This window comes from Balaenoptera borealis, assembly GCF_965194805.1.
Source record: "Balaenoptera borealis genome assembly, chromosome: 11".
NCBI lineage: Eukaryota > Metazoa > Chordata > Mammalia > Artiodactyla > Balaenopteridae > Balaenoptera > Balaenoptera borealis.
The window spans coordinates 52848628-52867985 of record NC_138868.1 but is presented as its reverse complement, the minus strand read 5'-3'; the positions used below and the strand labels follow the sequence as shown (position 1 = coordinate 52867985).

The following is a 19358-nucleotide window of genomic DNA, read 5'->3' as shown; positions in this document are numbered from 1 at the left end:
CTCTCTCACCCCTTTGTGCTGGGTACAACCTGAACAACTATACCAGGCCAGCCTGTCCGACACACCCTCTAAGGACCAGGCAGCCCTTCTGCGTACTGGGGCCCAAGCAGATGGACTCACTGGACGATGTCATTGATGGGGATGTTGAGCAGACGGTCATCTAGGGTCTTCACCTCCACGGTGCAGCAGGTCAGAGCCTAGGGGACATTAAGGCCAAAGGTGGGAGTGGGGGAGGTCCCCATGTCCATTCTGTTTAGAAGGCACTTTATGAGACTATTCAGTGCCAGGCCCTAAGCACTGGAGACAGAAGGATGTTCAAGGACTAATAGGTGAGTGAGCCAGGCTATTACCTGCCCTCAAGGAGTTCACAGTCTGGGAGATAAGAATGATGTTGATACATGTTATGACAGAGGGAAGTAAAGGGGTCGGTGGGAGCCAAGGTGGCGGGTCCACCAAACTATTCTGGGGTGGGGCAGGAAGGCCCCATAGTGGTGGTAGCAGTTGATGAGGGCCTTAAAGGGTGAGGAGGAGCCTGCCAGTTAGACAAGGTGGGCAGACAGCACTCCAGGCAGAGGGCCCAGCATAAGCAAGAGAACGAGGGTGTGAAAAAGAATGCACCCAATGGGCAGGAGCTCTAAGTGGCAGTGGCTGGAGTGCAGGGGATGAGATCAGCAGGGGCCAGACAGCAGAGGGCCTTGAATGCCATGCAAAGATGTTTAGACAGGAGTGTGGCAGGGTCAGATAACTTTGTGGAAAGACCCTGGTGGGGAAGTGCCTGAAGGAGATGAGAATAAAGGCAGGAAGGCCACTGAGAAGGCTGCTGCACACACCCAGATGCACAGACCTGGACAGTGGGGCTGAACAGAAGTGGACCAAGTGGAAAGAGATTTGGAGGTGGAATTAACAGGACTTAGTGCCTGACCGCAGGTGGGGTTGGGGAGGTGTGGCAAAGTCTAGGCTGGTGCCCAATTTTTTGCTTGTGTTGTGAGGGCGCAGAGGGGCCACTCACACTCAGGAGTGAAGACAGCCACAAAGGTTTTGTGTGGCACTTATCACGTTCTGAAGGCCTGCGCCATGCACCGGGGGGAGTGGGGAGTGAGGCCTGCTTGCCTCAGAGCCTCCCATGGGGTGGGGGGCCTCACTCTGATCTGCCCACCCCTTGTTCCTCCACTTTGCCCACTCACCTTGCCCAAGGGGATGGAGTTCACAAAAAAGAGGTTGTCGTTCTCCCTGCGGAAACGAGGGTGTAGCTTCTCCTTTACGATGAAGATGACGTCGGCTGGGATGATGTTGGGACCCTGGGCAGGGGGAGCCAAGGGATGACAAGGCCTAATTGGCTGTGTGACTTTGGCCAAGTTTCTGCCTCTATTGTCCCCATGTCATCCTCTGAACAATGAGGAGATTAGACCAGGTTTTCTGGAAGGGCCTTTCCAGTCTGGCTTCATAGCCCCTCCTCTGAGAAGCCTACCCCAAAGAATCCTGCTCTACCCCGATTACTGTCCTCTACTGAGCAGCCCAAGTAGATGCACGCAGCTGGAGGGCAGAACACTGTACTGGGGACAGAGAACTGCCTGCAAGTCTATTCTGCCAAGCTTCATTAAGTTCCAGAACTCTGCTGGGTCTCTTCTGGGCCCTAGTGACAGAGGAATCAGACTGGCCACCACCCCCAAGGGCTTCCAGTCTAGTGGAGGAAACAGGCACACAGTGAATCCTCAGCAGGCTCAAGAAAGTGATAAAGGGAACCCAGAGGCGGGAGCTCAGAGAGGCGCTGACCCAGGGGGGGAGGCCAGGGAAGGATGCCCAGAGCATTGGAGCTGGGTCTTGAAGTGGGTTTTTCGGAAGTAGGTGTTTCATAAGTGAGAAAGGGGGCAAGAAGCACAGGCAGAGGAATTCATCACTCTGGCTCCAAAGACACCATCATCCTGCCTCTTCTCAGGACTTGAGGATTCAGCATGCCTTGGACAATAATTTTATATTTTTATTTAAGTAAGTATTTAATTTAAAATTATTATAAATAAATGGTTTCTGCGTAGCTCCTATAGTTGGGCTTTACTCAGAGAAACACTAAAGAAAATCAGGAAGAACACTGATGTTAGGACTGGATTCTCCTTTCAGCTCTGGTGCCCTTGCCCAGGGAAAGTCCCTTCCCTCTCTAGGCCTCAGTTTCTCACTCTGCAAAATGGGGAGAAGCCCTGGGCTACCCGCTCCCCGAGGCATTGTGTGAGGCTCTGTCCCTCGGAAGGGACATTAGGGATCAGCTCACCCACGCTGCAGACCGGTCTCCCTTCCAGACCAGGGCTCATAGGGGCAAGAAAAAGCATTGCCTCCTTCTCCCTCAGTCTTCCCACCACATGAACCCATGTGACTGTCCCTAGGCAGCGTCCCTGCTCACCTGGTCCCCTTCCTTCTCGAAGGTGATACGTGTGCCCTGCCTCCAACCAGGCTTCACGTCAATCGTGAGGATCTTGTCCTTGATGGTAGAGGAGTACCCATCCTCGTTCAGCACCTGTAGCGAGATGACAGGGGAGGGAGATTTGCTCAGGATTTCCCAGCTGGCCTTTACACACATGAGAGATGCTCCATGGGATCTGTGCTCAGCTCAGTTCTCTAGCAATGGGGAGAACTTGCCCTGAGCCATCCCCACTCCCACCCTATTCCACTGGAACCAAGAGCTTATGATTCCAGGATGGCAGGGCGTGTCATGGGGTTAGGGCCTGAGGTGCCAAGCAGTCACCATGAGTCGATCAAGGGTACAACTCCAGCCCTAGAAATTACGTGGCCCTGGCTTCTAACAGACACACGGTGAACACGCACTCACTTCCTCTCCCACCCCAGGGGCTTTGGCCCTGAGCCTCTGGCAGGTCTCTTAATCCCGAAGGGAGAAAGACCACAGAGGGCAACATATCTCAGCCTCACCCAAAGCATTCCTCTGTTATGTCATCCATCTATTCTCCAATCACGTACCCAGATGGGTGCCATCTGTGGAAAGCATGGCTACAGCTGGCATCTCCTCTGTTGGGCAAAGGTGTGAGGTGGCCTTGCTCATGTGCCTAGAACAGGGCTGGACCATGGGACAGGGCCAATGCAGGGTCTGGACCCTGGGGCACTGAGTGTCTTCTTCAACCAGTCCCCTTGGGAACTGTCCCCCAGCCCACCCCTCCATGCCCACACAGCTCCTTCTTACTCATGAGGCGGACACCCAGATGAAACCCAGAGGGTATGGTCTGGTAATACCCAGAGAGCAGAATTCACAGGAGACTCCTCCCACCCAGAGCCCTCCCTCTTCCCTCAGGGATGGGGCTGAACTGAGAAGAACCGAAAGAGCTCGTCCCAGTTAGCACACAGAGGGGATTCCCGCACTAGGGAAGAGCCAGGCTAATACCCTCAATTGTCCCTTCCAAACTTCAGATTTTAGAATTCTACCATCTCCAAATCTAAGATTCCATGATTCTGTAAGAGACCATACCTGAGGTCTCCAGTTAGGGTCAGGGAGGAGGTGACCAGTAGGGTTGGAGGGGACAGAAGGTGGCTCCCAAGTACTCACCCTTCGGGAGATCTTAATTTTCTTGGTGCAGCCAAAGAATAAGTCCTCCAGGGACAGGTAGAGGTCTCGTTCGATTGGGGGGTCCTGTTTCTTGACCCCTCGGCCCCGGAGTCCCCCAAAGTTCAAGTCCACCTCATTTCCTTCTGCATCAAAAAACTCTGCAGGAGGTGGGGAGAGGCAAGGAGTAGGAGAAATTGTGTCCAGGAACTCGGATTCATAGACAATCCCTCCATCTCTTCAGTCCCCAAGTGTAATACCCAGACTCCCATTCCCACCTCGCAGACTCAGACTGTTTGGCCGGGCCAACGAGCTGTCCTTGTAATAGGGAAGAACCTTTGTACTCTATTACAAGTTAATCACTAAATGGATGTTACCTATAAGCTTAAATTATATGTAATGGCCCATCTCTGGGAACCCTACCTCCCAGGTAATAAGCATTAAGCTAAAATACCCTTGTTTAGCTCACAGGAAACATCCTGACCAGGCTCACCTGTGAATGACTGCAGGAAGGAAGAAATTAACACCTCCCCTCCTGAGGCTGACCGGAGCTAGGAAATGTGACTTTACTGCCTCCCCTTTTAGTATAAAGGAAGCCTGAATTCTAACTCAGGCAAGATGGTTCTTTGGGACATGAGTCCACCATCTTCTTGGTTTGCTGGCTTTTCAAATATAGTCGCTATTCCTTGACCCCAACAACTCATCTCTCAATTTATTGGCCTGTCCTGCAGCAAGCAGTAGAAGCTTGGACTCAGTAACATCCTCAACTGTAGATCCAAGGATTACCATCTCTTGATGCCCTCTACTGCTTCATCCCCCACTTTGGACTCCCTTCACCCACACTTCCCTACCTCCCTCCCCCACCCCACCCCTACCTCTGGGGAAGTGCTCCTCAACTCTGGCTGCCTCAGGAGAGGAGTGTCCTCTGGTGGCAGTGGCTGGTAGTGCCAGAAATGATGTGCTGTTAGCTTTCGTGGAGGAGGGTCACAGCATGCCAGTCCTCCCTACCCTTCCCCAGGCTCCATTCCTCCTCCCTGTTCAGCCCAGCCCGAGACCACTAGAGACCCCAGACTCAAATTTCTATGAAGTCAGCAGCTGAGATGGGGAGAGACAGGGTTAATCCCTAACAAATTAGAGGTGTCACCAACATGTTCCCAAACTCCTCTTTCCTCAACTTCTTCTAGCCCTTCCCAGCTCTACACCCATAACCCCTCTTGCTGCCCCACCTTCCATCCTAGTGCAAAGAGCCCCTGCCCTTGAGGTGCACTGCAATAGTCCGGGCTTCAGTTTCTCAGTCTGTGGGATGGGGTAACATGCTTGACCTGCCTTCCACCATTAGGATCAGATAACAAGATGATGATGAACTAAAACTAGCTCAGAGGGACCTCCTTGGTGGTTCAGTGGCTAAGACTTTGCCTTGCAATGCAGGGGGTGCCAGTTCGATCCCTGGTCGGGGAGCTAAGATCCCACGTGCTTCGCAGCCAAAAAAACCAAAACATAAAACAGAAGCAATATTGTAACAAATTCAATAAAGACTTTAAAAATGGTCCACATCAAAAAAAAAAAATCTTTAAAAAAATAACTAAAAACAAAACTCTCTGAGAGCTTACTACGTGTCAAGTGCTGTTCTCAAATCTTTGCGATATTTTCTTATTGGCCCAGAGAGGTCAAACAAAATGCCCACAGTCCCACAGCTAGTGGTGGTAGAGTTGAGATGTGAACCCAGGAGGATTTGACTACAGAACCTGTGCCCTTAACCACTATGCTTAATGAAGCCCTTTGTAAACTGCAGGGGTCACTATCATAATTAAGATTTTTCTGTACTCTGCCCCTCCTGGTTAGTGTCACAAAAAGAACTTTGCAGGCTAGAATGACCTTAGGCTAGGGAGGGCAAGGTGGTGTCACACTCTGTCCCCTTAAGATGTGATGAGTCATCGACACAGATGTAGAGAACAAACGTATGGACACCAAGGGGGGAAAGTGGTGGGTGGTGGTGGTGTGATGAACTGGGAGATTGGGATTGACATATATACACTAATATGTATAAAATAGATAACTAATAAGAACCTGCTGTATAAAAAATAAATAAAATAAAATTCAAAAATTCAAAAAAAAAAAATGTGATGGGTCATCGAGAGGCCTGTGAATTACCGGGTCCCCTCTTGCATGGTTGAATTCATTTGTTCTCCCAGCACCTATGGTGTGCCAGGTCTCAGACACCCCAAAAGCCAGGTCACAGGAAGCCAAGCCCCTCAATTCTGCAGGGAGATGGGACACAAGAACCCCTAGGGTGAAGCACTATAGCAGTATAACTCCTGGGCACTGCCTGAGGGACCCCCATACCATGAATCTGACCTTCCCTAATGAGCAATGCCCCTGTAAGCTCTGGTTTGGCTCCTCTGAACAGCTTCTTCTCCATGCACCTGTCCCTGGGAGAGATAGGCCCATTGTATGGCATTTTTCTGACTCCAAAGCCCATTTTCATAAAGATCATCTCATTTGATAATGACCTGTGAGGAACTGGCTGTTTAACAATGAGGAAACTGAGGTTTCAGAGAGATGAAGAGATTTGTCCAGAATCACATGGCTCACAAGTGGTGGTGCATTGATTTGAAACAGGCCCTCTGACTCCAAGTCCCTTGCTTTTCCAGTTTCACCTGGAGTTTATAAACTCAGCTTCCTCTGGCAGACAGGTGAAGGCAATGCACAGTAGGAGGGGCTTCTGAGCAGGCTGTAGCCCACTTAACATATCAATGTGGAGAAGAGGAAGAGGAAACCTTTGAAATGCAGACAAGCTGTAGTATAGCCTGGGAGAAGGGGCTGGGGAAGCCAGGCAATGAAAATCTAGACTCTGTGAGTTGCTTAACTGGAGCCAGGAAGGAAGACAGGTCTGAAGGTGAACTGTCCTTGCAAGATGATTCGGAGCCTTGGAAATCAACTCTTTGTCAGTTTGCCTTGAACCTGGAATCATTCACACATCCATCCCTGTATTCATCTCACTAACACACGCTTGTACGTTGAAATCTTATGCAGCCATTAAAATGAATAAAGTAGATCTGTTTATAATATAATGTATAATAAGATAATCTCCAAAATATAAGTGAAAAAAAATCAGTGTATATAATGTGGTCCTTAACAAAATAAAAGGCTATGTAAAAATAAATATAAGCTCATAAATCCATAGAATATTTCTAGAAGGATACAAACACTGTTAACAGTGAGTGGCTGCTTCTGGGGAAGGAATGGAGGACTGGAATTTCTTTTTCAATAATTTTTTTTTTTTTACCATGGACTATATATTTCTTAAAGTAAACAAAACTACTCAGAGAAAAGCATCTTCTATAGCTATGTCCTTCCCAGTAAGGCAAAGGGGCAGGCAGGACCTCTTACCATTAAAGGGGTTATCTCCCCCGAAGAACTCATGGAAAACCTTTTCCGGGTTGCCGTGGAAGACATAACCAGTTGTCCACGGGGTCTGCGATCCAAACTCCAGAGGAATTCCACCCTTCAGGCCTTCCTCTCCGAACTTGTCATAGATGCCTCTTTTCACAGCTGTGGATATGTGTCACCTTGAGGAGGGATCCAGCATAGGGGCTAAGAGAGCTGGAGGGCTGGGAAGCAGAAGGATATGGGGCAGAGAGGAAGGGGCGGGGCGAAAACAGCCTTATTTCTAAGGTGCCTGCTGTCTGGCAGTCTTTGGAGAGAGACTCTAGAAGTTAGGGATTTCATTTCATCTTGGGTGGACCTAGGTATGATCCCCTAGCCCAGAGGAGAGATGACAAAGACTGAAACTTGCTGGGGGAGGGATGGGGATCGGAGAAGACAGTGAGAGGCTGAGGGTCCGGCTATCATCCTGGGGTTTGGCTTAACTCAGTCATCACAGCTATTGTCTTTTGTGGGGTAAATAGAATCCTAGAGCCTTGAGATTGTAGGATGTAAGAATTCTAGAGTTTCCAAATTCTAGAGCTTTTAAATCTTAGAGTCCGAAGTCCTGAAAACTTGGGGCTGGAGAAACATTAGTGATCTTCTGGCCATTCTTCTGCACAGTATCCATGATTACAGTCTCCAGAACAAGCCCTTAGGGAACCCATGTGGGCACTGCCTCAGGCAGGGGCGGGGGATCTCTTTCCCTAGGCTTCAGTTTTCCATAGGAGAGAGATTTCCTAATCACAGACCCCTCTCTGTCCCTTTGTACATATGCTGTCCTCGGGGAGATGGAGATGTAGCTTCTTGGTAATCAGGGAATAACCGGGCGTGTCTGCCTCAGCCTTAGCCTTCTTCCCTGGGCAGCAAGCATCTCACTCTGCAGTCCTGCAGGGGACGGGTGGGGCATGGGGCATGTGGGGGGGCCCTGCCCCAGGTCCTGCACTGCTGAGACTAGGGGAGCACATCAGCCTAATCTGGGGGCTCTCCACACCACGTCCTCCACCTTAGTTTGTGTCTACTGAGAAAGGCAGTTCATTATGTTTTCTTTCTCAATTTGTTTAGATTCTGGGCAGGGAAGAGGAATGCTTACTCTCTGTTGGGCCCCCTCAGAAAGCCCAACGCTCAGAGACGTGAGGATGATGTTAACAGAGACGCGGGACGGAGGAGCCGCCCTCCATGCTCAGTCCCAATCACTCACGGTCGCTCAGCACATCGTAGGCCTCCGCTATTTGCCTGAATGCCTCCGCTGCGGATGTCTCAGTGGACCTCAACGGGTGGTTCTTAAGGGCAAGTTTCCGGTACCTAGAGCGAGGAGGGTTAATATCCTGAGGCACAGACCAAGGTTCAGAGCTGGCTCTGCTGTCTGCTGCCTGGTGGTCTCTCGGAGCTTTGATGTTCCAGCTATAAATCAGGGCTGTGGTGGCCAGGGAGGCACATCACTCAGATCCCCTGGAAGAGAACCCAGTGTCGGGAGCATGGTTGACTGACAGTCCCAGTAGCTGCCCCACTGGCCATTTGTGCTGAGGCTGCACTGGCCCCAAGCTGCTCCCAACCTATGCCTATGCTTGTTGGGGTATCAGTGCTGCACCAGCCCTACAGGACCCAGGTCTCCTCCAATGCCCAACCTCTGCTTGAGGCCTCCCCATCAGCCTGGCTGAGACTTTCTCTGGACGACGCCACAGCCCTCCTTACCCAGCCCTTCCTTCCCTCTCTCCTTCCACGAGCATCAGACCTGCACTATGGTCTGAAGGCTCCCCGGCACATTCCTAGTCCCGCTTCATCCTCACAGTTGTTTCCCTCAAACACTTCTTGCACATCTAATTCTGTCTTGGTGTCTGAACTGACACACAGGCTTCTTGGGAAGATTAGATAAAATAAGGTGTCAGAGGGCCTGGTACAGAGAGGCACTCAGCACAGATCAGGTCGTCTCGCTGTCTCCCTGCTCTGTGCTCATTCTTTCCCCTATTTCTTTTTTATTTATTTATTTGTTTGTTTATTTATTTGCCTGTATCAGGCAGGTCTTAGTTGTGGCATGTGGGATCTTCGCTGCGGCATGCAGGATCTTTTGTTGCGGCGCTCGGGCTTCTCTCTAGTTGTGGCGTGCAGGCTCCAGAGTGCGTGGGCTCAGTAGTTGCAGCACGTGGGCTTAATTGCCTCGCAGCAATGTGGGATCTTAGTTCCCCGACCAGGGATCGAACCCGCGTCCCCTGCATTGGAAGGTGGATTCTTAACCACTGGACCACCAGGGAAGTCCCTCTTTCCCCCATTTATGTGTCTGCCCAATCCCACCACACAGTGATGCCACACCTGCAGCATCTGGGGATCTGTATCATTACATTCCAGGAGGAAAGACATGGCACGAGCTGGTGATTTGTGGAGAGTTTAAGACAGCACAATCCCTTAAGGTTACGAGTCCTGAGGTGCCCTGACCACCCATGAGCCTGTAGCAGTGAGGGGAGGGAGAGGTTACTGAAATCCCGCAGGAGAGAGTGTGTGGACAGGGCCTTGGTAAAAGCTGTGATCTTTGATTCAGGGCCATAGCCAACCTGAACAGATCCCATAAGAAGGGAGCTGGGAATAAATACCCCTGCCCCACCCTCCTCCCTCCCAATCTCCTGCCTTGTGCTCCTTTTGCAGGATGCATCTGGAAGCCTGAGGGCCAGGAAGTCTACTGATGCAGTTCATAAGGGCCAGTCTCCCAGAGCAGAGAGCAGGGTGCAGAAAGGTGGGGCGGGGGTCTGCAGGAGCAAAAGGAGGGCAGCCGCACAGCCTCCTCAGTCACTCAATACACATGTGGTCCCACACACGGTCCGCCGGTCACGGGGCGTCTCCTCAGCCCTGCTCACACCTTCCATGCCGGTGACCCCAGAGCTCTGCCGCGCTCCTTACTCCACTCCACACACTCCGTGGACAAGCTCAGCTAGCCAACGGCTTTGAGCACCAGCTACACGCTGGGGATTCCCAAATCTCTATCTCAAACTAGTGCACTCCCTTGGCTCCAGACCTCTGTACCTAGCTGCCTACTCAGTATCTCCTCTCCAGTGTCTCATGGGTCCCACAACCTCAATGACCCCAAATGTGCACACATTTTCATTCCCTAAACTTTTCCCCATTTGTCCAGACCCTAAAGCGGAAAGGCTGAGTATCTTCCACTCCAAGTTCTCCTTCGTCCCCTCCACCCCCATCCCATCAGTCACCAAGGCACATCAGCTTTTCCTTCTAAATAATGTTTTCTTGCTGCTTCTTCATCCCTACAACCATTGCAGAACCATGTCTTCCTGTTTCCAGTTTCCCCCTCTCCAGTCTATTCTGTGTGCTGCCACCAGTTTGATCTCTCTCTGTTTTGTTAATTTGATGTTTTTAAAATGCTCCCTGACCAAGTCACTCTCCTGCCTGAACCCTTTACTGGTTCCCCCTTTGTCTTCAGCATAAAATTCAAATGTCTCTGAGATTCAACTTCCACTTCTCTCTCTGCCCTTCTCACTCACAGCTCTCCCTCCCTGCTCCCACGACCTCTCCTGTCCTTCTCCCCAGGCTCCAAACTCCGCACTCTGCACTGCTCATGGCTTTGACATTCTCCTCCCTTTACCTGGAATGCTCACCCCTCTCCAGCCCCTTTCATCTCCTCCTGGCAAATATTTATTCATCTTTCCACATTCAACTCAGGGGTCAACTCCTCCAGGATGTCTTCCCTGACTGCAGTTTCCAGTCTAGATTAGATACTCTTTCCCACATCCCCAAGTGCCTTTGATCCTCGTACTTAGCACGTGGTGTTTCAGTTGTTTGATGGCTCTGTCTCTCCCACCAGCCTGTGAGTGAGTCTCTCCAGTTGCCGTGTCCAGTTCTCTGTGTCCTCAGTGCCTAGCACCAAGTGCAGTGAGTAAACGTTGTGAAATCACTGTCCCACAAGGCAGCCCATTTCACTATGGGGCCAGTCTGACTTTTAGGCAAAGCTTTCTCTTACTGAGTTGGGTCTGCTGTCCTGTGACTCTGCCTCCATCCACGAGGGTCCTGGTCCTGGCTCTGCCCTGGGGGGCCTTACAGACAGAATCTGCTCTGTCTACCTTGACAGACTTGAAGGCAATTTTCACACCCTCCCTGAGACTTCTAAACCAGCCCTTCTCAATTACAAAGGTTGTAGTCAGGTGTGAGAATTGCAAGAAAACTCTAACAGTGAGTAAAAGTAATGAGGTTTGAGAAGAGTTCAGTTTTCCATATAAACTTGAGTGGTTTTAAGCTCTGCAGTAACATCACTCTCATTCACCTGCTTTCCTGAGTGGGAGAGAAAGGGGTGAAGTCACAGCCCAGATGTGGCAGCCTAGGATGAATGAGTGAGAAGTTAATAGCTGGGCGATTATGAATCATCGTGGTGCTTGTCTTCATTACATAAGTTTAGCCTTTTTTGGGGGGAGGGGTCAAAATCTAGGTACTCCCATGGGAGAGTGTGTCAAACATGTGACTCATGCCTTAAGAGTTGTTTCAGGGGGACTTCCCTGGTGGCGCAGTGGTTAAGAATCCGCCTGCCAACTCAGGGGACATGGGTTTGAGCCCTGGTCCAGGAAGATTCCACATGCCGTGGAGCAACTAAGCCCGTGCGCCACAACTACTGAGCCTGCGCTCTAGAACCTGGGAGCCAAACTACTGAGTCTGCATGCCACAACTACTGAAGTCCACGTGCCTAGAGCCCGTACTCTGCAACAAGAGAAGCCACCACAGTGAGAAGCCTGCGCACCGCAACGAAGAGTAGCCCCCGCTCGCCGCAACTAGAGAAAACTCGCGTGCAGCAATGAAGACCCAACGCAGCCAAAAATAAATAAATTAATTAATTAAAATTTTTTAAAAAAGAGTTGTTTCAGGGGAGAAAGGTTAAGGACTGTTGTTTGGAACATATATGGTTCTTTTAATCACTCTTTATAAGACATGGTTTCAGATGCAAATGATTGCTGGGCATTTTCATGCTCATTATCTCATATAATTCTATTTCAATACCACAACAATTCTTATTTTTCATTTTATTTTTTTTAAGAGATGGGAAAACTGAGGCTCAGAAAGGTTAAGCAATTTGCCCAGGTCACACATCTAGCAGATAGGAGAACCTAGGTTCAGACCTGGCTCTTTCCAGTGCTTAAGTTGGGCTTATCTTTCTGCATTCCAACTGCCCTCCCTCCTTGTGACCTTTCCCTAGACAGGTCTCACTGGCCAATGAAATGCTATGAACAGTGAGTGACATCACACACTGTCCCGAATTGTTCTCTAATTGATTAACGAGTTTGTGTCTTGCTTCGCCAGCCACACTATAGACTCTCTCTACTTACCCCACTGAGATCCCCTATGGGACTTGGCCTGTGGTAGGCAATTAGAGTAGGCAAGGTGTCTGAATACTGGCTCTGCCGGTTACTAGGCACATAGCCTGGGGATAATAATGGTACCAACCTCTCAGGGCTGTTGTGAGGATTAAGTGAAATAATGATGGAAGGTTCTCAGAACAGCATCTGCACAATTCAGTAAGTGTAGCTGTTATCATACAACCTTAATTAATTAAATTGTCCTAGATTCCTCCCTTTTTTCTTTACCCTGCAATGACCCAACTTATAGCTAAGTCCATTCTCTCTTCTCTCTCCAGCCCACTGCCCTGCTTCAAGCCTCATCTTTTGCCTTGATTATCATGACAGCTTCTGAAGGGGTCTCTCTCCTTCCAAGATAGCTTCCACATGCCCTGTATGTCCCCTTTTGTAACATTCATCAAGCTTGCTGTGACTTATTCAACATCTGTATCCACCAACAAAGTTTAGCTGCACATCTGATTCACGATATCTCTAGCTGCTGAGACTGCACCGAACCCATATAAGTAGGCGCTCAGTAAATATTCGTCAAAAAATATTTTTTCAGAAAAATGTGCTGATTCCTGTCTTAGACACACCACAAAGTCCCCAAGACTTGATGGAACTATTCAGAGATGTAATTTATTCAATGCCAAAACCCCACATGGACAGCCAGAATAAAATATGTAATACATCCATCTGGTCAGGTCACTCTCCAGCTCACAATACTTTGGGTCTCCATAATATTAAGCATAAAGTCTCCTTTGTTCCCATTTTATTGCTAGGAAAACCAGGGTACCCAGGAGAGCAGACAGGGCATAGAGAGTAAAGGATGATGGATTGGGAACCCTGACCCAGCCCAAAGCCAGGAAGTAGGTGTGCAAGAAGCAAGAAAAGGAACAAGGTCTACCTTGCCTGCCCTAAGCTGTGCAGGAAAGCTCAGTTTGGAAGAGATGAGGGTGGGCCTGTCCCAGTACAACCCAAAAGCCTCGCTCCTGCCCCCACTCACGCATTCTTGATCTGGGTATCTTCTGAATTGCGAGTGATCTGGAGCACAGAGTAATAATCCTGGCCCATGGCTGGCTGGTTGTCAGTCGGTGGATAGTCCTGACTCCAGCAGATCTGTTAGTCTGCATTCAGTGGTTGCTCCTGACAACCGCACAGGGGCACTCTGGGAGTTGTAATCCTTCCTGCCTAAGCAAACCGCCTTCTCAGCTGTGCCCGTAGAAGAGGGATTGAGAAAACTGGGACTGATTCTGCGAGCCTAAGGATCACTCAACTCAGAAAACAGTTTTTCGTATGGACACCAAGGGGGGAAAGTGGTGGGGGGGTGGTGGTGGGATGAATTGGGAGATGAGGATTGACATACACACACTAATATGCATAAAATAGATAACTAATAAGAAACTGCTGTATAAAAAAAATAAAATTCAGAAAAAATAATAATAATTTAAAAAGAAAACAGTTTTTAAGGAGAGTAGCAATTGGTTTTAATTAAAAGTTTTCAGACAAATAAATAAATCTTTATTTTAGAATGCTTTTAGATTTTCAGAAAAGGTGTGAAGATAGTAGAGCTCTCATATGCCCCACCAGGTTTCCCCTATCATTAACACGTTACATGAGTATGGTACCTTTATCACAAATAATAACCAATATCGGTACATCATTTATAACATAACTCCATCCTTTATTCAGATTTCCTAGTTTTTACCCTAATGCCTTTTGTTTGTTTTGTTTTTTTAAATGAATTTATTTATTTATTTTTGGCTGTGTTGGGTCTTTGCTGCTGCGCGTGGGCTTTCTCTAGTTGTAGTGAGCAAGGGGGAGCTATCCTTCGCTGCGGTGCATGGGCTTCTCATTGCGGTGGCTCCTCTTGTTGTGCAGCATGGGCTCTAGGTGTGCGGGCTTCAATTGTTATGGCACGCAGGCTCAGTAGTAGTGGCGCATGGGCTTAGATGCTCTGCGGCATGTGGGATCATCCCAGACCAGGGCTCGAACCCGTGTCCCCCGCAAGCCCGTGTCCCGTGCATTGGCAGGTGGATTCTTAACCACCGCGCCACCAGGGAAGCCCCTAATGCCGTTTTTTGTTTTGTTTTTTCCTGTTCCAGGATCCAATCCAGGATATCCCATTAAACTTAGTTGTGGGGATTTCCCTGGTAGTCCAGTGGTTAAGACTCCACACTCCCAATGCAGGGGGTGCGGGTTCGATCCCTGGTCAGGGAACTAAGACCCCACATGCCACATGGTGCCGCCAAAATAAATAAATAAATAAATAAAAATAAACTTAGTTGTCATGTCTCCTGAGGCTCCTCTTGGCTACAGCTGTTTCTCAAACTCTCCATGTTTTTGATGACTTTGACAGTTTAAGGAGTACTGGTCAGGTATTTTGTAGACTGTCTCTCAATTGGGATTTGTTTGATGTTTTTCTTATGATTTAGATTGGGGTTGGGGTGCTTTGGAAGGAAGACCACAGAGGTAAAGTGCCATCCTCATGCCATCAGGTCAAGGGTACCATCACCATGACTTATCACTGTCAAGGTTGACCTTGATCACCTGCTGAGGTAGTGTTTGTCAGATTTCTCCCCTATAAAGTTACTTTAATTTCCCCATTTCTGGATTGTACTCTTTCGAAGGAAGTCATTTCACAGTCCACCCTTAAAGAGTGGGGAGTTCCGCTCCACCTCCTTGAGGGCAGCAGCGTAGTTTTCCACCCACATCCTACACCCAGTCACCAAGCTCAGACCATTTTGCCTCCTAGACGTCTCTCGAGCTCCTCCTCTGCTCATCCTCCTCCTAGCCATGGCCTTGCTTTGGCTTTCATCTTTCAGCAAGGTCACCACGACTTCCTCACTGTCCTGCCACCTTGTCTCTACCCTGCCGAGACCTCGCTCCACTTGTAATAAGGGCAGGGCAGGCGCGACCAATAGCAGTCCCGCTCAACCATTGGTAGGCATCGCAGTGGGTCCCCACTATCCCCTTCCTCTGTGTAAAAGGAGCCCAAATTTGTACTGAGGAAGATGGTTTTTTGAGACACTAGTCTGCCATCTTCTTGGTCTGCTGGCTTTGCAATTAAAGTCGTTATTCCTGCCCCAACAACTGGTCTCCCCATTTATTGGCCTGTCGTGTGGCGAGCAGAGTGAGCTTGGGCTCCGTAACACTGCCCAGAGTTAACGCAAGCCGTTCATCCTGGCACACAGGTGCTCAGGGATCTGCTCCCTCCTGTCTGCTCTTACTTCTCACACTCCACCCGCTCGGCAGAATTCACTACAACACTTGCAAATGCCCAGCTAACCATTCTCTCCCATTCACCTATGCTGCCACCTCTACCCAGACCCTCCCCACCAAACCCACCACCAACCCTCGCTTGGCTCAGCTGACTCCTACTCATTCTTTTGTTTCTTATGAAATAGTTTACATGCAAGAAAGAGCAGCATTAGAACATTTGTTATTGAAGGACTGCTGCCCCTGTGTGCCCCTCCCTACCTGTTTATTATTCTCTTGGATTTCTTTATCATTTTACTACTACGCATGTATCTGATGGTGTACTGCTAAATGTTTAACAGGCTCACCAGAAGGAAAAAAATAGCTCGGATTTGTAGCATTTGCCAATTTCTCCCAAGTTGGCACAGCCAGCTCCACATACCACTGCATGTATCCCAAACAACATATTTACCTTTTCATATTTTTAAACTTTATATAAATGGTATCATTTATGCAAACGGTATGTGTTTGTGTGTGTGTGTGTGTGTGTGTGTGTGTGTGTGTGTGTGTGTGTGTGACTTGTCTTCACAGAGGTTGTATCGCATTCTCTGCTGATCCTGAACATTTGGGCATGTGTGTCAACTCTGCAAGGTAATATCAGACAGTTTTCTGATGTGGTGATTCTAATTTACAATGGCAAAATAGCAGTGTGTGAGAGTTCCTTTTTGCTCCACATTCTCACCAATTCTTGCTGTCAAATTTTTAAATGGTTGCCAATATAGGTGTGAAATAGCATCTCTTTGTGGATTTTAATTTGCGTTTCTTGGTGGAGGTCTTTTCATTTTTATTTGCAATTATTTTTCCTCGTTGTGAAATGCCTATTTACATCTTTTGTCCATTTTTCTATTGGGCTATTCTTTTTTTACAAATTCATTCGTGACTCTTCATGTTTCTTTGTTGCTAATATAAAATACAAACCCCTTCCACCTTGGAGCTTGTCTTTTTACCATTTTTTTAAATGGGGTCAAATTTATCAATCTGTTCCTTTTTGGTTGTCTTTTTGTGTCTAGTTTAAGAAATATTCCCTATACAAGGCCATAAAGATCTTCACCTACATATTCTTCCAAAAGTCCATTTTACTTTAAAATCTTTAATCCACCTAGAACTTATTTTTCTGTATATGGTGCCAGGTAGGTATTGTTTTTTTCTTTTAGACATCCCACTATCCCAGAACCATTTACTCAACAGTCCATTGTTTCCCCACAAATCTGTATGACTGCTGTGTTATATACAAATGTTACATATATGCATGGGTTTGTATCTGGACTATTGTTCCACTGGTCGATCCCTGGGCCAGTGCCACACTACAGCCCTTCCTCTCCTCCTCCTTCCTCAGGAGTATCTTCTCTAAGTACTTAGCTTCTTACTCCTCTCAAATGGAAACGTATTCTTAAGAAAGGATCAAATATCAGTCATACAGGGAAAAGAGGGGTGCTACATTTTAAACCTCATCTCTAATTGTGGATGGAAAATCTTGATAGTTCCCTGATGGCACTTCAGATACTAATGACTGAGATATTTAAGAACTTTCCTGGGTCCTCTGAAGCCACACTATTACAGAGGAGGGCCTGCCTTAAAGTAGATCTTTCATATTATTTGAGGCAAAAGATCTATTTTAGGTATATTTAGGTATATCTGGAAGTGGTAAAACACACTTTTGGAGTTGGGCCAAAGGACAGAGAAATCAATTAAAAAGCTAAGAAGTAAAGTGTAGGTTTTGGGTGAGTTGACTGGTCAGATTGACCCTACCATTTTTTTTCTTTTTTTTCTTTTCTTTTATTTTTTTATACATCAGGTTATTAGTTATCCATTTTATACACATCAGTGTATACATGTCAATCCCAATCTCCCAATTCATCACACCATCACCACCACTGCCCCGCCACTTTCCCCCTTTGGTGTCCCTACGTTTGGTCTCTACATCTGTGTCTCTATTTCTGCCCTGCAAACTGGTTCATCTGTACCATTTTTCTAGGTTACACATATATGCGTTAATATACGATATTTGTTTTTCTCTTTCTGACTTACTTCACTCTGTATGACAGTCTCTAGATCCATCCATGTCTCTGCAAATGACCCAATTTCGTTCCTTTTTATGGCTGAGTAATATTCCATTGTATATATGTACCACATCTTCTTTATCCATTCCAGAGTGACCATATCTTGATGTTGCTGTATTCACATGCCATTTGTGTGACCTGAAGCAAGTTTACTTAATGGTCCCAAGTCTAAGTTTCCTTGAATAAATAGGGTTATTAACATGAACTCCACCACAGGGTTGGTGTGAAAATATTAAATAAAACTATACAAAAGCACGCATCACACAGAAGATGCTCCCTCAGCATTGAGGCAGTAGACTCAGAGCCAAATCCTATCTGTTAGCTACTAGTTTTATGCCCTTAAAACAGTTATTTCTTAGCTACAATTGCGTAGTTATAAAATGAAAATATGGAATTACTCTTTATATTTTTTTGCATTTCTGAGCTTTCTTATGTATTTAATTTGCATTTTTATTTAATTACTTAAATTGAACATTTTTTCTTGTGTATTGGCCATTTGTTTTACTCTCTCTCTTTTTTTTTTTTTTTTAGCCACACAGCTTGCAGGATCTTAGTTCCCCAACCAGGGATCAAACCCGGGTCCCTCGTGGTGAAAGTGCCGAATTCTAACCACTGGACTGCCAGAGAATTACCTGTTTTACTCGTATTGCCAGAAAAAAGTGTTGCTAAAAATCAAACTCAGGGCTTCCCTGGTGGCGCAGTGGTTGAGAATCTGCCTGCCAATGCAGGGGACACGGGTTCGAGCCCTGGTCTGGGAAGATCCCACATGTCGCGGAGCAACTGGGCCCATGTGCCACAATTACTGAGCCTGCGCGTCTGGAGCCTGTGCTCTGCAACAAGAGAGGCCGCGATAGTGAGAGGCCTGCACACCGCGATGAAGAGTGGCCCCTGCTTGCCGCAACTAGAGAAAGCCCTCGCACAGAAACGAAGACCCAACACAGCTATAAATAAATAAATACATAAATAAATAAATAAAAATCAAACTCAGAAGGTTGGGGGAAGGCCTTGCTTAGTCTGGGACTGGCTGAGGTGAATGGAGAGGAAGGAGGCGACTCTATCTGAGGGACACCAGGTGTGCAAGGGCCATAGTAAAAGGGGAGGAGATGGCCTGGGTGGCTTGTGTGGTTGGAAGATTGGTTACTCACAGCGGTATTGAGCAAATAAGTGAATATACTAAGAATTATGAGAGTGAAGCTTCTCATTGTTGGAGAAAGGAGGTAAATATGTAAAAGGTGGAGCTGGATTGGAACTGGTGACAGTGTGAATGCATGATTTTTAATATATATACAGAATGATGGATGTAGAAAGAGAGATGTGTATATGTACTATCTACTGATAGGGCCAAGAAGCAATAATACCCCACTAGTAAAGAGTATATTATTGCCCAGATTTTGGTTTCTGAATACTATTCTCGGGCTTCCCTGGTGGCACAGTGGTTAAGAATCCACCTGCCAATGCAGGGGACAAGGGTTCAAGCCCTGGTCCGGGAAGTTCCCACACGCTGTGGAGCCCGTGCGCCACAACTACTGAGCCTGCGCTCTAGAGCCCGTGAGCCACAACTACGGATGCCCGCGTGCCTAGAGCCCGTGCTCCGTAACAAGAGAAGCCACCGCAATGAGAAGCCCACGCACTGCAACTAAGAGTAGCCCCCGCTTGCCACAACTGGAGAAAGCACACACGCAGCAAGGAAGAGCCAACGCAGCCAAAAATAAATAAATTAAATAAATAACTAAATTTTAAAAAAATACT

General features: G+C 47.7%; 1 protein-coding gene across 6 annotated transcripts in view; it reads right to left on the bottom strand.

Moving 5' to 3' along the window:
* Positions 1–19133, bottom strand: part of DNAJB13 (DnaJ heat shock protein family (Hsp40) member B13) — a 29444-nt gene extending 10311 nt beyond the window's left edge. For 2 of the 6 annotated variants that reach the window (XM_082343217.1, XM_082343216.1), the window contains exons 1-8: positions 13298–19129; positions 8166–8269; positions 6932–7093; positions 4417–4479; positions 3545–3702; positions 2393–2506; positions 1185–1298; positions 121–197 (exon numbers count right to left, since the gene is read on the bottom strand). In XM_082343217.1, the coding sequence (XP_082199343.1) occupies positions 121–197; positions 1185–1298; positions 2393–2506; positions 3545–3702; positions 4417–4479; positions 6932–7093; positions 8166–8269; positions 13298–13365 (860 nt within the window). In that variant the 5' untranslated portion in view covers positions 13366–19129. Of the gene's footprint in view, positions 1–120; positions 198–1184; positions 1299–2392; positions 2507–3544; positions 3703–4416; positions 4480–6931; positions 7094–8165; positions 8270–13297 lie in introns of all 6 variants that reach the window. The other 4 variants (XM_082343220.1, XM_082343219.1, XM_082343215.1 and 1 more) reach the window with 4 other exon arrangements.
* Between the last annotated feature and the right edge of the window lie 225 nt (positions 19134–19358).